The sequence below is a fragment of the Juglans regia genome, chromosome 1 (genome assembly GCF_001411555.2).
Source record: "Juglans regia cultivar Chandler chromosome 1, Walnut 2.0, whole genome shotgun sequence".
Taxonomy (NCBI): Eukaryota; Viridiplantae; Streptophyta; class Magnoliopsida; order Fagales; family Juglandaceae; genus Juglans; species Juglans regia.
The window spans coordinates 37938489-37959422 of NC_049901.1; the positions used below are offsets into that span (position 1 = coordinate 37938489).

The window sequence follows — 20934 nt, forward strand, 5'->3', positions numbered from 1 at the left end:
GTCCTAGATAGCTCATGATTAAGAAATAGCTATGGCTAGATAGCCGTCCAACATCAAGGTGGAGAGGAGGTTCAAGGAAATTGACGTAATGTTAAGGAGGATCACGTCAAAAATGGAAGCCTTTCAAAAAGAAAATGAAGCTCTATGGTGAAGGGACGTGGGACTCGAGAAAGAGACAGGCCAAGTTTGCGTTAAGCTGACTGATGAGGACTCACAAGGGGAGGCGAAGGCTACTCTAAGCCACGAGGAGGAAAGGAAGAAAATGCACAACAACTTGTGCAGCCTCATGGACAAATATGAGGAAATGGAGATACATATAGGGACTTCGTTGTCCGTCAATAGCTTACTCAATAGCACTAACCTACCGTACAGTGCAGCAAACATGGCGACGCCACTCCCACTGAGTTTCAAACTCCTACATGTCGAACCATATGACGAATCGAATGATCAATTTGGAAAATTTTAAAACCTACATGACCTTCCAGAATCCCAGAGAAATAGTGTGACATGCCTTCCCACTAACCATCAATGAAATGGCGTAGGACTAGTTAAGGAACTTCAAGTTAGGATCCATTACTAGCTTCAAGGAGTTGGGTAGGCAATTCCTGACTCAATTCATGGCTACTGGCGACAAAGCCAACAAACCCCATTCCTACTTATGGTAAAGTAGCAAGGAGATGAAAGCCTGAAGGCGTACCTCGCACAGTTCAACAATTTGAGAAGAATTCGTAGGAAAATATTGTTTTTTATAAACTCTAGAAATATGAGTGTGGTGATATTTTCAAGTGGTGATTCAGTCTCCCTGGGCAAAAGTACAAGGAATCTCAATCCAAGCAGCCAATATATATTGTTTTAGATTTACCTTAGCAACTCAAGTTTTAGAGTTTCCGAAGAGGTTGTCTCCTCCTATCATGACACAATATTGGCTAGATGTGAGGCATAAATACTAAGCACGTACACGTACAAACAAGTAATAACACATTCTATGTATACATGGTTCATTACTCACACACAAAAGTCGTCTAATTTGCTCGCCTGGTTTCCCTTTCATTGCTAGAGTGACACTTATTACGTTTTATTCACCACTTATGCATGTTAGGTTTGTAGAGTCTAGTTTGTTGGTGTGTTTGGCCGATTTGATAACCCAACCCGACAAGGATGTGTTATTATTTTTTGGCGGATTTTCAAGGAGGCTTGAGTCGTGGATTGCAGGCTTGAGCTATGTTGGTACAGGAGCAACGCTTCCGGCCTAATTTTTGGCACTATTTGCGATCAGAGGAAACACCAGGTAGAAAGTTCGCATGAAAACTAGCACGAGCGAAACTCAGGCAGATAGTTTGCTCGAGTCTCACCCGACAAGTCACTCGAGCATATGTCATGGAGAGAATTCGCTCGAGGCACATTCCGCTTGAGTGAATAACGCAAAAATGTGAAAATTAAGCTTTCTACCGTGTGACACTATAAATAGTACTTAATGAACAGTATAGCAGTTCTGAGGGTTCTAAACAGTAAAATTTTACCCCAAATTGCATTTTGAGATTTCTCAATACAATAAAATCCTCTTCAGTACTGTGAACGTATGCACATTTTCGAACCACATTAATTTTGTGTTGTGTGATTAATTTCCTTGTGTTTGCTTTTACTTCGTCCGTCTTCGTTTTCAAAACAATGCACTGTGCTTTTCAACCATAAATGTTATTCACAACATTTTCAAGAATCATCTCAATCCATTTATGATGCAGTAATGGTTTTTGTTTTCAATATGTAAAATTGACCTATCACTTTATGAACTAGGCCCAAAAGTCTCTTTTGATTTATTTGTTATAGAATTGAAACAAACACAAAAAGAAAAAAGAAATCAAGAGGAACTAATAAATACAGTATCAATGCCAAGTAGAATTGATCTTTTCGTGATACATATTAGAACAGAGTCATGTTGTATAATATACTACTATCTCATGCTCATGGACGGAAATTAAAACATTATCGGCCTTCGATATCTGAAATTGTTGCATCATTCAGAGAACAAATTTCTTTCTGCCTCCTATGAACTGGGTTTGCCATCACCATACTTCTCACATTCAAGAAAGTGGGTTGTTTGGGATAAGGTAGATCTGCACTTTCACTGTTAAGCATCACGACAACGTCGGACATGGTAGGTCTATCTGCTGCACTTTCTTGAACACAGAGGAGACCTATGTTCACAAATCTCAATATCGTATGCATAGAAATAAAGGGTATTTCAAGTATTGGATCTTCCAAGTCCGATCCTTTGTTGTTTGTCCATAAGTCTCAGGCCTTCAAATGCGAGAAAGCGAAATATGATTTTAAATTACAGGACACTAATTATTATTGTCTAAAATTTCAAGCACAAGAACCAAATAAGATGCCAGAGCTAAAGACATCAGATTTCACCAAAAAGAGGCCTTCAATAGCATATTCAGGGGACATATAACCACTGAAAACCATCATCATGAGGTGAACAGATATAAGCAGCTGCATGATTTTTGTGTATGCAAAAGCACAAATGCATAATATTATGTTGGCTTTTGTGATTCAGAAGTTTAACTTACTAAGTTCCAACAATCCTATTTGTATTTGCTTGTGACTCGTTTCCTCCAAAGATTCTGGCCATTCCCAAATCTGATATTTTGGTATTCATGTCAATATCCAGCAAAATATTGCTGGCCTTCAAGTCTCTATGAATAATCCTTAACCTAGAATACTGATGAAGATAAAGAAGCCCCTGAGCAATCCCTTCAATTACTCGAACCCGTGTTCCCCAATCTAATATTCTTCGCTTTTCTGAATCTGTTCAACATATAAGAAAGAGTAAATTGCAGTACTATATGCAAATTGCAAAGGGCCATAAAGTTGTGTACTGATCTGCAATATCAGCATTGCAAGAGATGTGGGAAACACGACAATTTTCCATAATTGGTTATGTTCTTGATCCGCAACAGTTCCATTGCTTGAGCTTCTGTCTATCAAAAGGAAATCAGAGAAATAAATAATATATTTTTTCAATAATTGAGTTACAGAATGTCCATGCCTCGAGCTAGCTCCTCCAAAAACTTTCAAACAGAGAATATAGAATAGTAGGGCACAACACCCCCAAATCCTTGTTTCTGTGGCCCTGCAACAACATAGAGTCCTGAACCTTTCACACTGATATTTCAATTATCTAGCTTCTAGTAGTGTCAATCAATCAAACATCCTAAAGATGCAGATATCAACAATTTCTACATATTTTGTTCCTTATCCCCCACATCCCCAGATTTTTACCCCTTTCCGAGGAAAACATGGAGAAAAAAGACTGAAGTGGCCAATAAAGACCAAGCGAGAGAGTTGCCCAACTTGTCCTTTATTTATAACAAAAAAGTAGAATTTAAAAAAACAAAAACGTGAGAAAAGGCAAAGGTACCTAGTTCTGAACTGGCCATCCTTATGTATAGCTCTTGCCCATCCCGGGAGTTTACTTTTATGTCATTCAGATCACCGAACCAAATCAAGCAGCCACTTCCTTTTCCCCTAATATCCAAGTTTGAATACGTTGTGCAAGAGCAGTTTTCCAAACAAAATTATTCACATTCCCTTAGGCCCATGGTCTTATTAAACCAGGAAAAAGTTGTGTTGGGCAATTTCATACCACTATACTTCCGAAAGCCATCTCCATCATTGCATTCCAGTGGAGTCCTCCGAACACACCCATTTAACCAATCTATCGAATTCCTATATGTTAGAAATCCTAGATCAAAGTACACAGCAGAAGCGATATTACATCATCGTAAATATCTAGGATCTAGTGCAGTTGTTCCACAAATTCTTCATCATCGTCGTCGTAGTCGTCGTCGTCGTCGTCGTCATTCATTCAGAATCTCCCGTATCGATAGTGGAGTGTGTTACGTGACAATACCAGAGCAACACCCACATATTCCACAGTCTAAATGCCGGAACTAGATAAAATCATTTGAGAGAGAGATTTCTTGTTTTTTATGCAAGTATCATCCAAATGGGAAAGGGACTATGTAAATAGCCCCTCTAAGTGAAACCTCCGGCTGGCCCTTAAAGGCCAGTCATCAAGTCTCATGAAGTGGTTTAAGAACCACTTCGTAACCACCAAGAGAAGGTGAAGGGGTGCCCACTATGGGTGCCCCTTTCTTACATCTCCCATTCACACATAATGGGCAAGACTCTAGGTCTACATCCCTCAATATGTTCTCAATCTTATTCATGCTGGCAAATAGGTCATGCAACCATTGAGCACAACTGTAAAAGAAAAATGGGAGCACTATACCAAATCTCTCCTAGAGAAGACCAGCATAGCAATATCCCTAAAAGTGTCTCATTATGCCCCGACTCATTCGGTCACATCAGACTAAGCATCCATAATCCCTCTCGAGTCCAAATGACTCAGAGCAATGCTCAATCTCCATAAAACATGATGCACTCACAGTTATATAGCAACTCCCAGGAAGCAACATAACTTGCTGGCAATGAGTACACACCATTATCGATGTCTTACCTACAGGACTCACCAAAGGTCTCCTAAGGGTATAAATAAATTAAGATCATCAATTATAACCTACAGGACTCACACGGTGAGGAAGCAGGAAACCATTCACTCACTTCTACTGTTGGTCGCAAAAGCACATGTAGTATGAAATACATGCTACAATAGAGTTCTCTTTCCAAAGAAAGAGAGTATATCTATTCTTAATTCACTGTACAGATCTTAGTCTAGTCGCTATCTCAACGCCTAACCCAAGTCCCTCTATTTGCTCGCTATCCAAAGCACCAAAGAGGGTCTCGCATCTGGCTAAACCACAAGCTACATGGTATGTGGGTAACCATGCACGGTCCTTAGACCTCATCTTAGCTCCCACTAAGGTGACATATCTTTTGTGTCTTCCAACTTATCTCTCTCCGAACAAGTACCGAGTAACACATTAGCTCATCCTTGCTCGCTACCTCTTTATAGCGCCAAAGGCGATCGCTCGTGTGAGTGAGCCGATCTAAGCCTGTCAATATGCATTTTTCACCATAACTCCTAAATTTATAGTGAATGTGTTTGTTTATAAAAGAATGCTTCTAATCACGCCACATGATCATAGAACACATCAGTATCATGTGCATGACGAGCAATACCATAAAGTACAAAGAAATCACATGGTCAATAACAAATTATTAAACCACAACTCTCAAGTGGTGTTTAATGACCATTTCTCTTCATGCACATTCTAATGTGTAGTAACTTTCCAAAACATGCTCCTACCAAGAGACTCAGTTTGTACATGTAAAAATCCTTTGCACAACCATGAAATCAGCGATGACTTATCGAGAATCTCATTTAGGTCAGACTCACAATATAAGCCGTAGATTCTAGTCAGCAAGTCTAACTGCGATTTTTAAGAATCTACAAAGTAACCACAAATGTTATTCAGCAAACTTAATTTGCGACTTCGAGGTTTCATATAAATCTCTTGTACTCAACAAAAGCATGTGAGATAATCATAATTTATTTTTCATTAAAGGTAAAGCGATTAGGGACTTCGCCCCCAAAGACAATCATAATAGTCTAGTCATTACTTTTAACGACAATCGCATCACAAATCCACTTAACCAAGTAAGCTATATTTACCCTATAACAAAATCTTAACCTCTAACTCCCATGAGCAAACCATAATGGAAACACCAAACAGTATAAGCAAAACGAGATTCTTTAGTATTTTCCATCTCATTAATTGTCTATGGATTTTGAACAAGAGCTCCTAGAAACTGTTTTTCTTATAAACAGTCTCACAAGACATGAAGCCTGAGCTACTTTTCTCAAACTCATGTCCATCACCTCATAATATGGAAAACCTCTTATTAGGCGACAATTAATTATCTAAGATAACCAGTTCGCAATATCTCTTATGATGACATTTTTCTAATATTGTCAACAGCGTTCAAAGAACCCCATTTTATTCAATAGGTCGTTTAATAAAAAAACAACGACTAGGTACATTGGGTATCTTTGAATAGATGGTTTGTTTAGGCCACATATAAACAGTACCAGCAGCATTCATACACTTTCTGTACCAAAATAGTACTAGTAACAATCATGCGCTCAAAGTACTTCATGTCTAAACAGCACAAAAGCCAACCATCCAATTCTCCTATGAGAATTAGCTATTTAACACCTTCAAGAAAAGTTTTAATAAATATGCAATCAATAGTTATCTAAATGCAACTCAATTAGTACCAAGAGATGAATCTATACCTCTATCAACTCCACTTTTCCTTTATCAATTAGATCAACAACCCCAGGTTGGATCATATAAGTGAAGCGAATCTAAGATTTTATATTGAGATTCCTAATATGTGAATTCAATACCTTTAGTGGAGCTATATTACAAATATTCTCTTCCAGTCTCTAAACGACTAAAGAATATTGATATAAAGCTACCACGCTATTTATGAGAATCCTTATATTCTATAACTTTTGGGAGTCACTATCACTAATGGTACACCTTAACTCAAAGGTATACTCCAACTAATTGTTGAATTACTCCCACTATTTTCGGCGATCTTATATAAAAAGAATTTAATAAATATTAAGGTTAAGGTAATGTGGAATGAAACCTGGTGAAAACGTTCTTTTCAAAAACTAAGTGTTACAAAAATCCACAATTCCCCACCCTCGCCGAAAATACAAGTAATTTTCTTGACTCAACCAAAAAAAATTATCAAGCTTAGATCTGCTTGATTTTTAATAGAATTCACGTTTGCACAAAATAGTCACTCAGCCTTTCTCAAAAGCGAATGAACTTGATCTAAGGATGAAAAATCTGAATTAAGGCTGCAACCCCATATTACATCAACCCAAGTGTGATGTAACAACTGCTTTGCGCCATAATTCATTTATAACACTATTCTCAGCAAGTCAATAAACTACGAGATAATTGTTCTCATCATATAACTCATACGATTGTGATTTTGAAAAAATTTTAACTAAAAAAATATTTTCATAAAAAAATTTTGGATCGTATTTATATGATGAAACAACATATTTATTATCAAAGTTCTTAGTGTGAATGTATAGGAACTTTCACATAGAAAATGTTCATATTGCCTTTTCTCTTTGACTCTACTAAACCAAGGAGAGGGATCTCATTAGCGAGAATATCTTCAATTTCTCAAGTTTCACACCCATCATCCTATGCCTCTATGGCATATTTTAGTATATCATTTCCCCACCCAAGAAATAATACTACTAAGTCAATGAGTGACCATCCAACTTCCAAACCTCTAGGAATTCTCACTACCACCACTACTTTCAATAAGTCTTAAATCAAATTAGGTATAGACTTCACAAATATCCCATTAAAAGCGCTAATAAAAACATCATTTTGTGCAACAAATGCAGTATGTGACGTTTTAGCCGCTAACTAGCGATATATTCTTATTTCTTGCATACTCAATATTTTTCATATTCTTCAATCCACTATAGGAGAGAAAAGAAAAACTTTGCGAGAAATTATCTTAGCCTAAAACCTATCTTGCATCAATGCAACCATGAGCAAGATGTTTAGGTTTAATTTAAGTCGTACCTAATTATTCAGACTTTTGCCACAGTTACCATGCAAACCTCCAAGGTGCTTGATATTATTACTCTCAAGGGGTACTCCAAAGTTTATATATCTGCAAAAATCTATTTTTTCTCGCTAGAGATAAATAAAACTTGAGCAAGATTACCAGTACTAGTACCACATAGAGGTGCATTGATAAAAACTTTAAAAAATGAATGTGCCAATCAAGAATGTCCTCAACACTCCTGCACACTTAAATTTTAATGTCCTTACTTGCCAAACATACTACCAAGTAGAGAGGATATATTCTTATCTGTGAGTTAATCTAAGTTGCTTCAAGTTTATAATGTTCAACCTCAAATATAGGAGCAATCAATCTTTACGTTACAAAAACAACACGCAACTTATGTTATTACCCACAAGATTCAAAGGCAAAATAGTTGTTTAGTTCTTATCTGACAGTTGATCCCATCAACTTCTATAAAAATTGTAGTGCATGCATCCTACGCGCACTTCCAATTTTACTCTAGACTTTTCAGAGGTTTCATAATAATGATGGTCTAAGACAATCTGACACTCACAATAATCGTTATTTGTTTCCAAATACTGCTCATGGAGGAGATTAATGCGACGATTAAGTCGTATAAATAATCTCTAGGCTTTCTTCATGGTTATCTCAAAGTTACTAAACTATGCACATCTAATAGCACACACATTTAAGAAATTTGCCGCGTTAATCTAAGTCAGAACAAAAAATAATTAATACACGTCGCAAGATCGAAAATTCGCTAAGTTTCATAATCATCTCTTGCGCCACAATGCTTAATTATTAATTTCTAACTTAATTTTTGCGCAAATTTATATCGTATAGGAGATTAATTCTAAATCAATCTCAACCATACTCCCACTTAGGATAAATAATCTATCGAGTCAGTCACATGTAAAAAACATTTCTTCCTAGATCGAAGAAATCAATTTGAGTCAATCATAAGCATGGACTAATCAAACTCGGGCTACTTAATACTCTAGTTTATCACATTCTAAAAATTGAAGACTAATTCTTAAAAAAAAAGTCAAACAATACAAGTGATAAAATAAGCTCATACAATTACATGTAATCACAATACATGTACAGAAATGATCACTTCACGTTTGATCCAAATAATTATTATTCACCAAAAAATAATAATCTAGGCAATTTATAACATAAAATAAAATGTCTAATAAATGCGATAAAATATGACATCATAATATCATGGCATGTATGTATTCAATAAGCACATGCAAAAATATATTTTAAAAAAATAAATATTTTATGCCACAATTACATGCTAAATAAATAAATAAAATTAGCAAACGTGCTAACAATAAGCTTTAGTCCAATGGTTGAGCTTATAGCCCTTGTGTGTGAGGTCTTGGGTTCAAAACATCACTCAAGCATTTTTTCAAAAAGTCACTATTTTTAGACAGCTAATGGGCCGCACCCCCTTGGGCGCCCAGCCGTAGAGTGGGCCAAGGTCTTCTAAGCACACTCGGCCAGTGGCCCTTTTAAAAAAAAATGGACTGCTGCATTTTAAATACAAGAACATAGATGAGTCGGATTTAAAATAAAACTGTTTTATTGACTAAAACATTTCAGCCCAAGCAAAAAACAAATTTCACAATTTTAAAACAAACCCAAGTTAAGCCCACTGGTTTTAGCTCAGACCCAAGTAAATAAAATATAATAGTCCAAATTTTTTTTTTTAAACAAGCCCATAGCTCAAGCTCGTATAGATGAAACACACATAACTATTCATCTTCTTCCTTAAACCGTAACCTACATACAATTCATCCCAAAAAAAAAAACTCTCAACCGCAGCCACCCCAACTTCTAGCAGAAGCACTACGCCGTAGCAACCCTTCCTCACATGGCATAGCATGCGGCACTACTTCTCCATCATATGTGCTGTGGACTGCACCCAACTGGTGCCCGCACTGATGGATTGCCGCACCACCGTTACGAGCGGCTCTGTGTGCAGTAGAGTTTGAATCTGCGCACGACATCGGAATGATGCCTGCAGCTCAGCACAGCACCACCATGTTGCGCATTGCTATGCGCGCATCAGAGGACAGCGCCTCCGTGAAAGCGCTCGCAGCTCTGCATGTAGCAGAGGCAACCATGCCACTCCTAGGAGCTTTAGAGCAGATATTCATGGTGCATGGCATGGCAGTGCTACCCTTCATCCGTGTGTTGGAGGGTCATGCCTCTACGCGCAGCAGAGGACATCGCCACGCTCTACGCCCTGCCGAGCTTTCTGCGTTGGCCTGGGTTGCAACTCTTTGCACAGTAGATGCAGGAGGTTCGATATGAACCGTGGCAATGTGGCACTCTTTGATGCGCATCGACGTTGCTTGTTGCATCATGCCGATGGACTGTAGTCCATCATGGCAGAAATTGCCGCTTAGCCTGGTGCGTGACATTAGTTGTCGCAGCACCCTGGGCAACACAACCCCCTCTGCAGTGATTCAAAGCAATCACTTTGAGTGCGTAGCGCACACTCGTCAGTACCTGTGGTGGTCACAGCACCGAGATGGTAAACACGCACGGCAACCATGTGGCAGCACCCAAGCGGCGTGTGCTGCTACCTCCTATAGCACAATGTCGAGATCTGTGCCTACATGTGGACGGGTCCTTGCTGATACGAGTGGGTGCTTGCAGCCATTCTTCAGCGGCGTTACCACCATAATGGCCAACCTCAGCAGCCCTCGTCGTTGGTAAAAATAAACTCATCGTGCAGAAATATTTCAGTAAAATGAAATTATAATGCGCACGTCAAAAACACAAATCGGGAACAACCGAGTGGGCTCTGATACCAATGTTAGAAATACTAGATCAAAGTACACAGCGGAAGCGATATTACTTCATCGTAAATATCTAGGATCTAGTGCGGTTGTTCCACAGATTCTTCGTCGTCGTCGTCGTCATTCATTCAGAATCTCCCGTATCGATGGTGGAGTGTGCTACATGATAATACCAGAGCAACACCCATATATTTCATGGCCTAAATGCCGGAACTAGAGAGAATCATTTGAGATAGAGATTTATTATTTTTTATGCAAGTATCATCCAAAGGGGAGAGGGACTATGTAAATAGCCCCTCTAAGTGTAACCCCCAGCTAGCCCTTAATGGCCAGTCATCAAATCTCATAAAGTGATTTAAGAACCACTTCATGACCACCAAGAGAAGGTGCAGGGGTGCCCACTATGGGTGCCCCTTTCTTACACTATATTTTCGAGATTTTGGTATGAATCCCTCTAAGCACGCACATACATTGGAGTTACTGGGGTTGCAGGTGGAAAATGCACCACAGAGGGCATAATTTTCACACTGATCTGCCTCCGTCGGTGTAAAGAAAAGTTTCCAACTTCGTGTCTGATCTGCCCAGATGAAGCGTTGCCCACTGCCTGATGGGTTTACCACAAGTCTTGTCAAAGCTGAACTATTCCCAAGTGTAATCTCGTAATAGACCTCGTTCTCATTCAACACAAATTTAGCCTGAACTCCTGAATTGTGTCTTGTGAAAGGATATCCCGTAAACTGAAGTCCATTCCATGGCCCTGCTCTTGCCTTTATTCTGGTTCCGTTCAAAACAACCAACTGTGGAAACCTATGGGGATCTATACGTAATGAAAACTGACCTTGAGGAGGATCTTCCGCGCTTTTCCAAGATGATAAAATTCTATCAATACCAGTTACAAAGTTCCTCCCAATCTTCATTTCCGGTAGAAATGTGTCACAAGGATAATCAAAACTCCGCCACAAAAACTTGTTTGGGTCATCAACATTTCCATCTTTCACAACAAGATTTCCGTTGTCCAAGAGCTGTGCAACTGGATTTTCAGATCTTCTCGATGAATTAGATGACCAAACAATATTATTTGTGCGATTGAGAAGGGCAAGAACTCCTTCATCAGTGACCATCAAGACTCCCGAGTGATCGTTAAGCGGAGTGTCTTTGTTGGCTACCCACACAACTGCCTCGGAAGATATCACGTACCATATTCCGACGTGTCGGCTCTTTGAACTGCCTGGGCTGAAAAATCCAAACGCAAATGTTCTTCCAGCTGAAACTAATGTGTCTCCGTCTCTGATTGATCGACTTCGAGTAATGGTGCCCAAGTGCAATGGACGTTCTTAGGAAGGAGTACAATAAAGAGTACACAAAAAGATAGGTAATGGTTTCCATTGATGTTTCAATGGCTTTTCTTTTTACTCAGAGAGGTAAGCAAAATCACTTGGAATCTGCTCTTCATTCAGCTCTCATGTTCTTTCCTTTCTTTTCTACTCTATCAATTTTCTATTCTTTTTCTTTTTCTTTCTCTGCCTATCAATTTTATATCAGAAATGATTAAACTGCAAAATAACGTAATTTTATAAAAATAAATCTACAAAATAACATAATTTAATATAACATGTAAAATTATAAAATTATTTTTATTATAAAATCAATTTAACGAATCATGTAAAACTATATTAGTTGCTAATTTTATTTTTATAAAATATCTTTATAACTATAGCTTCTATTAACAATAATCATTTATTTTATTATTTTTGTCAATCATAGCTAACAGAACACAATCAAATAAAATTAGTTTTTTTCTTAAAAATTCTAACAAAATATTTTTAAAAAATTAAGAAATATATTTTCCAAGTTAAAAGTTATTTCCTCAAATTGTTGTAACATATATATATATATATATATATATATATACACACACATACACGTGTGACTCACTTTATCAAATATAGAAGCTTGGCTATGTTTAGAACACAAACTCACTTCAACTCATTTTAAATCAATTATTGATAAAATTCACTATTTTTTCAAGTTCTCATATAAAATTTAAATTCATCTTAATTTACTTCATATATTTAAACACATTTTAATTTGATCCTACAAAATATTACTATTTAGATATCAATTCAAATCATCTGAGATTATCTCAGTATCCAAACGCAGACTTAGGTCTGGTTTGGATAGAGAGATGTTTTTAAATCTTATCTCAATATCTAAACACTATAGATATAAATATTTTTAAATTTTAAATTTTAAATTTTAAATTTTTTATTTAATAATTACTTAATTATTATAATTTTTTAAAATTTTTAAATAAAAGATATAAGAATAATTTAATTTTTTTTAATTTTAAAATAAAAATTATATTTTAATAATATTTTATAAAATAATAAAATAGGATAAGATGATATTTTGCTATGTAAACCATACCAGACCTTAATGACAATCTCGTGTAAAAGGAACACTCTCACAAAAGTGATTTTACATTGATGCGGTAGTCAATTTTCTTCTTAATTAATTTTCTGTTGAATCAAAATTTACCAAGTCAACGTTCAACTCACGTTGACGTAAACATTCTCTTTCGATTATCATTGGTCAACAGGAAAGAATGGTGCAGTTGTAGTAAGACTGTAACTGGTCGATTCGTTCTGGTTTTCAACATATTTTAGAACCGGATTGGATGGATTTTGAGATTTGAACGATGGATACCATACCGATTATATTTTTAAATAAGTATTTTTAGTTTTATTAATTTCGATCTCCTTTTTCCGATATATTATATATATAATATATATAATATTGTATATATATTATAGTGTATATATATTATAGTATATAATAATATAATGATAATATATTGTAATATATTATAATATATATTATAATTATATTATAGACTATAACAATACATTATAATATATTATAATATATTGTGATATAGTATTAGTATAATGACTCACTCAAAAATGAACAGCATAAAGGCTATCCCAAGTGCAGAGGGTGTCGCGTAATAATTAAGAATAAATTCTTAGATCGTCTCTTCAATGAAAGTTACTTAAAATCAAACTCGTTTAAAATGGTAAAAATATTCACAAAGAGAAAATAAAAATGATGATATGTGCAATGAATGGAAGAGTGCAACGGGAATAAAAATGGCACTAGTCATAGACTAGATTTATATTTTTAGATTTTTTAATGTCGAAATGAAATATAAAAGATTAACAAATTGAAATAAACAATCAAAGAATAAACTAAACTGAACAATCTTAATTAATCTGAAAATTAAACAATAAAATTGAAATTATTTAAGTCTTAATTAAATTTTAATCAATCTAATTGTTACAATCCCACATCGATTAAGTATGGGATTGGTTAATGGTTTATAAGCCCCTAGGCACCCTTCACTTGTAAGCTAGTTTTCAAATGTGAGTTCTACCTAGTGGGTTTCTAACACTAATATGCAATTGAACTAAGAGATTAATAAAATTAATTTAAGAATTAAATTAAATTAGAAAGTAATTGATAAAATAAGAATTGAAAATTGAAAAGCTTCAACATCAAGATTCTAGAGTTCATTCTTATATTCAAATTATAAATCCTCAAAATTAATCTATAGTAATTGTAATCACTGTTAAATGAAAGTTTAAAAAAGTGAGAAAAATAAATAACATGAAGTAAATAAACAGCAAAAAAAATACCTAAAAGTCTAAGTCAAATATTTTATAAAATATTTTGTAAATTTTAAATTGAAATTAAATAAAAAAAAATAAGAAATAAGAAGAATAAACTAAATAAATAGAAATAGTGGTGGTAGGTAACGGAGGAAACAGCAGATGGACTCTGTTGGAGTTCTTCAACTCTGGCGGCGCTGCTGTGCGTTCTTTTTCAAGCCGAAAAAAAAAAATCCTCACCCGTGCGGCGCTCGTATGAAAAAAACATCTATATAAATCGTGCCTCTTCCGTAAAAACCAAAAGAACCCTCATCTCCTCTTGCGTCCACATAGCCCCTCATCCCACTTATTGAAGACCAAGTCAAAGAACTACTAGTATGTGTCTCCCACGTCCAACTCCATGAAGACCAAGTCAAAACATGTGTCTCTCACGTCCAACTCCATGAAAGACCAAATAAAATCCCATTTGTGCCTAGCCAAGCCATTCGTGCATGTGAAATGAAATAAAATTAGAAAATAAATGAAATGAAATAAAATAAAAAGAAAGAATAGAAAATAAAAAAATATATTATGCATGTAACATAACATTATCCAATTAAATCACAAGTTATAAAAATCAAGCATTAATTATCCTATAAAACAATTTAAATCACAACTCAGATTTATTCATTTTAACTATTTTTTCATCTAAAACCAATAATAATGTAATGAAATAAATAAAATATATTAGTTCTAAATGTAAAAAATATGCAATAACTCAACTCAATCATATAACTACTAATATTATAGACTATAGTGATAATATATAGTTATTTATATAGGATTTTAAATTTTAATATTATATTAATTAGTAATTTATTGTATATTGTATATAAATTATATATAATATAAAAAATCATATAAAAATATTTTATACAATATAAAAAATTAAAATATATATATGAACCGGTCCAGTCTAGTTTGGTCCGGTGTTAGAAAAAGAAAAATCGGAACCGTACCTATTTCGACCGGTTTTGAGGAAAATGAAACCGGTACCAGACTGGACCAAACGGTTCTGTCCGATTTACCGATTCATCGGACTTTTTTTCACCCCTAAGCTATAGTAGACCAAGTTTTTAAAAAAGAGAAATATGTTGCTCCCACTGGGCTCGCAATGGGTTTTTTTTTAATGATTAAGGAAATATTTTTGAATGATGTTGTGAATTTTTAAAAAAAAAAAATATTTAAAAGTGTTCAAAAAATGCATGAAAATAAAAAATGAAATGCACTATCGAAACCTTAGCTATCGCTGTAGAGCATGGTCCACCGTTAGGAATGCATAAGAACAAATTTTTTAATCAAGCTAAACTCTAAATTGGGACTGGCAACAACCAAACTTGACTTCTTGATTAGAGTAATACTAGAAACAATTTTTTTTTATGTCGGAGAACCTCTCCAAGGCAGTGCCCTTCAGACTCATTTTTGTAGAGTAAAATCTAATTCCGTGCATCACACCCTTATAAGTTTTTCTATACGGAACTGGTTAAATATATGACTTTCTACTATAAGTGTTACCTCAAAAGATTGTTTTCACTCATGAGGTGTTGAATTTTAGACCTTGAAAATAGTAACCCCAAGACCAAGGCCTTCAGCACTTGGGCCAACCCCTTGGTATAATGCTACATATAATTATATAAGGACCCTTCTAGAGTCACCGCAGGGGGCTCCCGCTGGGAGCTCCCGCTAGTGTATTTGAATTTTTTTTTTTTTTTTCATTTTTTACATACATTTTTTTAATATTTTTAAATATTTTAAAAAAATTAAAAAAAAATCCCATCACTATTAAAAAACATTTTTTAATAAAAAAATAAAAATAAATAAAAATAAATCCCAGCGGGAGCTCAAGCGGGAGCTCCCATCGGGAAAACTAGCATTTTCCATTATATAAACGTAGCGCACTCTTTTTGAAAAAAAAAATATGATCTACTATTAAAAAATTAAACTTTTTTTATGTGAATTCTATATTTAGTCTTTTTTTAAAAAAAAACAAATGTGCAGCGTTTGCTCATTTTATTACTGCAAATATCATATCTCTTTCTATTATAATTAATCAAAGGAAAATGTTAATTAACCCCCTCAAATATGCCATTCAAAATTATCATTAGTATATTTTATTTTTTTTAATATTTACAAAAGTTACTAATAGTGAATTTGTATTTTTTTAAAAATTATTTAAAAAATAATAATGAACTAGTGATCATTCCCACCGTTAAGAGATGTCCAGCAGTTGAAATTAATGTTTGTTTTTTTAATAAAAAATAAATATTTCAATACCATTTGAATTAAAATAAATAAAAATACAAAGAGATATTTAAATGGAATAGTGATAGATTTAGAAAAATTGTTATTAAAAGTGACTAGTTAAATTTAAAAAAAATGAATTTTTTAGTCAAACTTTAACTAAAAAATAATTAAGTCACTACTAATGCTATTAGTCAAGCTAAATTCTAAATTGTTAACTGGGACTTCACTGTCGTTCATGTGGATGTAAATATTTTCTTGCATACATGATACGGAATTTCAACGCACCCAGCGACGAGTCTAGGATTCTAGAGGGGTGCCTGATCTTGTAAAAATAAAGAGTAACAAAAAGTAAAGAGTATTAAATGTGAATTTTTTTTAATCTCAAATATATTTTATTTTCCATAAATCATATATCTCGTTCATTCATCATGTGAATCCAAACTTTTTAATTTAATTTATTATGTTGTACATACTTTTAAATTAGTTTTAAATATCATAATATAACTTTTCGTTTTCTTTACTTTTTATTTTAAAAATTTAAATTGAATGATATGGATAAATCAAAAAATTTAAATCATAAATGTCGTTAAGACTAGGTTTTGAAATAAAAATAAATTGAACTTTTTAATATTGTTGAGATAAAGTTTTGAAATAAAATATATGATCACTTCCTTATAAATTATTTGTTAGTCTATAATAAGGAGTGTGATAATTAATGATCTTTATTTGTTGAAAAAATATCGAGATCAATTGACATGTTAAATTCTTTATTTTTTATTTTACATTCAAATTTAAAATTTTTATTATATACTTATACACGTTTTCAAGTAATTTTTTAATTTTTATTATATATAATTTTTTATATATTTTACGGCCACCCTTTAACTACCGAAATTTACTATGTATCAATCACTATTCACTCTCACACCCCACACCTATAACATTTTCATAAATTGTGAGGATGTTTTTTTCATAAGGTATGGAAGTATTTTTCATAAGATGTAAGATATAGTGATAAATAGTGATTAATGAGAAAAATTTTCTTACCCAAATCCTGCTTCATCCGCTCCCCTTTAAGTATTTCTCTCAATATGTCGTTTTCCAACCGTCAGAGTCCCCAAAACGTTAAATTCTACAAAATGGAGGGAAGTGTAACCAAAGCCCAAATCATACGCCGAATTTACTAAAAAAATCATGCCAAGGTTGATAGTATGATATTGACAAACTGGCCTTACTGAAGAAAACAGGAAGACTAGACCTTTTTTCCAAACTTGGTGCGAGAGGGGGACAACCATAGGAGAACCATGAATTGAAGATCATTTGTTTTTTTTTATCTCCATGTCTTTCTTATTCATAATGTAAAATGAACGGTTCCACTTAACGCCGTCATTGACATTTTTTTGTCAAGACAGGCCTGCAATCCGATAAAAACCAACCGGTTCTAGACCTGGGCCGATCCTGCCCAACCCCATTAACGCGCCAAACTGACCCGGATAATTCGGGTCTTTTTTTTTTTTTTTTTTTAATTCTGCCTGCCTGCTACATTCTGCATTGGGGTAATAATCATTATTGGTTTTCTTCTCAACATAATTCAGGTTAAATTTATACAAAAACTAATAAAAAAAATTGTACAAAAACTATCTAAATTGCAAAATATGAACATCAACTGATATAGGACTAAGGAGCATCCAACGATCAAATTATAACAGCTTCTCATCTCTTCTTCCATATCTGCCATTATGATCCATGATGAAGAGCTGCTTCACCATATGAATCTCCCTATTTAGAAATATTTTTAGACCCAAAGATAGATTAATAATGATAACGAGAAATGCTTTACTTGCATTAAATACTTATTGGAAGACCCAGCTATTAGCTTCTCGATTTTATTAAAATGGGAGATGATGCCTGAAGAGGTATTTGATAGGAAAAGCTATATACGAAATGATGGGTTTGTCCCTCTACTCCATAACCCCTCTTGGGACTGTTCTGTTTGGATTCTTGTTTCAGGTTTGCTTCTTTTTCTCTCTCAAAGCCAGAAAAAAACCAGTTTTCTAACCTTGTTTCAGGTTTGCTTCTTTTTTCCCTTTGAGTGAAATAATTAATTGCATCCAGTTCCGGCAGCTGTTTTGGCCCCAAACCGAATCGATTGTCAGTCAGATTTTTGCGCAACATTCAACCATTACCAGTGGTGAAATGCTGGAAAAAGGGGAATAAAACGGAATGAATACAATCCACAATGAAAAGAATGAACCTTTTCCTTACTTCTTCGAAGGCCTTCGGCTGAAGCTCTGTTTACTCAACATTTTTTTTCCTGGACTCTCTACAAGCGGCTTTCAGATTACAAAGCTCTGAAAATCCATACACAACCTTTACCTACCCACCCAACTTTCTTAATATTTTTGGGCTATGTGAAAGGAAACCCTATATCTAAGGCTGGTGCATTACATGCCATTTTACAAGAGGATTTTGTAACAGTAGCCACACAAAAAAGAGGATTTTGGGGATCTAGATTCCAGAGGCAAAAGAGAAGAGAGAGATAGGACGCGCCTTTCTTTTGTCTCAGGCCACGCCGAGTGAAGATCTTGGAGGGGGCGGTAGAGGAGAGAGAGAGAGAGAGAGAGAGAGAGGTTAGGGTTTAAGGAGCAGCTCTGAGCAATAGGTGCTATAACGCTATTTCTTTTCCTCCGGTGATCGGTTTCGACCGATATTAGGTATAATAAACCCATTATTGGGTTTGACCTATTGAATCCGACTTTAGTCGGGAGGGGCCCATGTCGAACCTTTCGGATTGATAGAGCATGGCCCTTTTATGCACAGACCTAGGCCTAACCCTCTTCCACTGACTACATGCCTAAAGCTTACCGGCATGAATCCTTCCTCACGGTCAGCTAACTTACCAACCAACTTCCCTCTTCTGTTACCCACTCAAGTCTAGTTACTTCTCGATCACTCACCCGAATACAACTTTCTCAAAGTCTTTGGTTGTGCTTGCTTGCCTCATCTTCATCCATATAATGCACACAAACTAGATTTTCAACCAAAATAGTATGTGTTCGTTGGGTATGGTCCACACCTCAAAGGTTATTGTTTCCTAGATGTCTCTACAGGTCGGATCTCTGTCTCCACCAATCTCAAACTTTGATGAATGTTTATTTCCTTTTGCTCGCTTATCTTATTTGCAAGCTAATTCCATACACATTCATCTTCCTTCTTCTATTTGAATAGATGAGTCCTCATTGGCTTACCCGGCATTGCCATGTCCTCCCGCTTCGTCGCCAATCTCAGAGGCTTCATCACTCCTGGTCTAGTGCAATATCGGCACCCCATCCTGGTCTAGTGCAATATCGGCACCCCATCCAGACCTGATCTAAAAGGTAGATCTTCAAACCCAAGCCTCTACCTAGTGACTTTGTTGTTCCCGACACTATGGCTACCTCTACGAACTTCTACACTGTACCTAGTTTAGGTAATGAGATATTATCAAGTATTCTGATAATACCTCACTACTATTCATAATTTTATTATTACTTTTCACATAATTTTCATTATTATTCAATATTCTATTATTACTTTTTCGCTACTATTCATAGAATACCTAAAAATACCTCACTACCCAAATGCAACCTTAGGTATTCTCAAGTAAACCTACATGTTTTTCGATTGCCTCTAAGTACCAGAATGGCATCGGGTCACGTGTGAAGAATTTACAGCCCTTGTGCAAAATGGCACCTGGACCTTAGTTCCTCCTCAACCCAATTCCAACTTAGTGGGCTACAAGTGGGTCTTCCACATCAACCCAAAGCCGATGAGTCCATTCGACAGTATAAGGCACATCTTGTTTCCAAGGGCTTCCACTAACAACATCGCGTGAACTATGGTGAGACTTTTAGCTCAGTTTTCAAGCCAACTATGGTGAGACTTTTAGCCTAGTTGTCAAGCCTGTTACTATTCACATCACATTTTCCTTTGATGTCTCTCAAAATTGGGTCGATGTTAAAAATGTGTTCCTTCATGGTTAATTTAACAAGGATATTTTGATGGAGCAACCTCTCTGGATTTTACTCGCCCAACATACCCCAATCATGTCTACAAGTTGAAGTCCTTTGTGAAACAGGCCCCATGGGCCCAATTCTCCATGCTAAGCTCAAAACTCTCACAACTTGGTTTTCTTGGATCCAAATATGACACTTCACTGGCCCAACCCACTTTATCTTCTCATCTATGTGGATGATATCATTCTCACAATCCCAGATTCTACTTGGTTTCCTAGATTCTACTCGGTTTGCTTGTTTCATTGATCAATAACAGGTGGATTTTGCACTCCAAGACCTCGATCCTTTTATTTATTCTTGGGTGTTGATGTCCTCTATTATAGACATGGCTCCTTCTTTCCCAACAACATTACATTGTTGATCTCCTTGTCTAAACAAATATGCAGCATGCAAAGCCTGTTTTCTCTCTTATGAGCTCCTGGGCCTCTCTCACGTAGTTCACTAACGATGCATTCTTTGCCAACAACAAATTGAAGTGTTGTTAGGTCACTCCAATACTTGTTCATAACT

General features: G+C 35.3%; 3 protein-coding genes across 3 annotated transcripts in view; all 3 read right to left on the reverse strand.

Annotated features, from left to right (window-relative positions):
- LOC109009972 (deoxyhypusine synthase) overlaps positions 1 to 20934 on the reverse strand; it is an 871604-nt gene that overhangs the window by 809881 nt on the left and 40789 nt on the right. The window lies entirely within an intron of this gene.
- Positions 1984 to 3871, reverse strand: LOC108987238 (G-type lectin S-receptor-like serine/threonine-protein kinase At1g11300). The gene is made up of 5 exons (XM_035691238.1): positions 3810 to 3871; positions 3650 to 3732; positions 2574 to 2811; positions 2379 to 2458; positions 1984 to 2195 (listed from the first exon to the last, which is right to left on the reverse strand). The coding sequence occupies exons 1-5, from the start codon at positions 3869 to 3871 to the stop codon at positions 1984 to 1986; spliced, it is 675 nt and encodes a 224-aa protein (XP_035547131.1).
- LOC118343730 (G-type lectin S-receptor-like serine/threonine-protein kinase At4g27290) lies at positions 10820 to 11539 on the reverse strand. Its single transcript, XM_035691242.1, has one exon. The coding sequence runs from the start codon at positions 11537 to 11539 to the stop codon at positions 10820 to 10822; it is 720 nt and encodes a 239-aa protein (XP_035547135.1).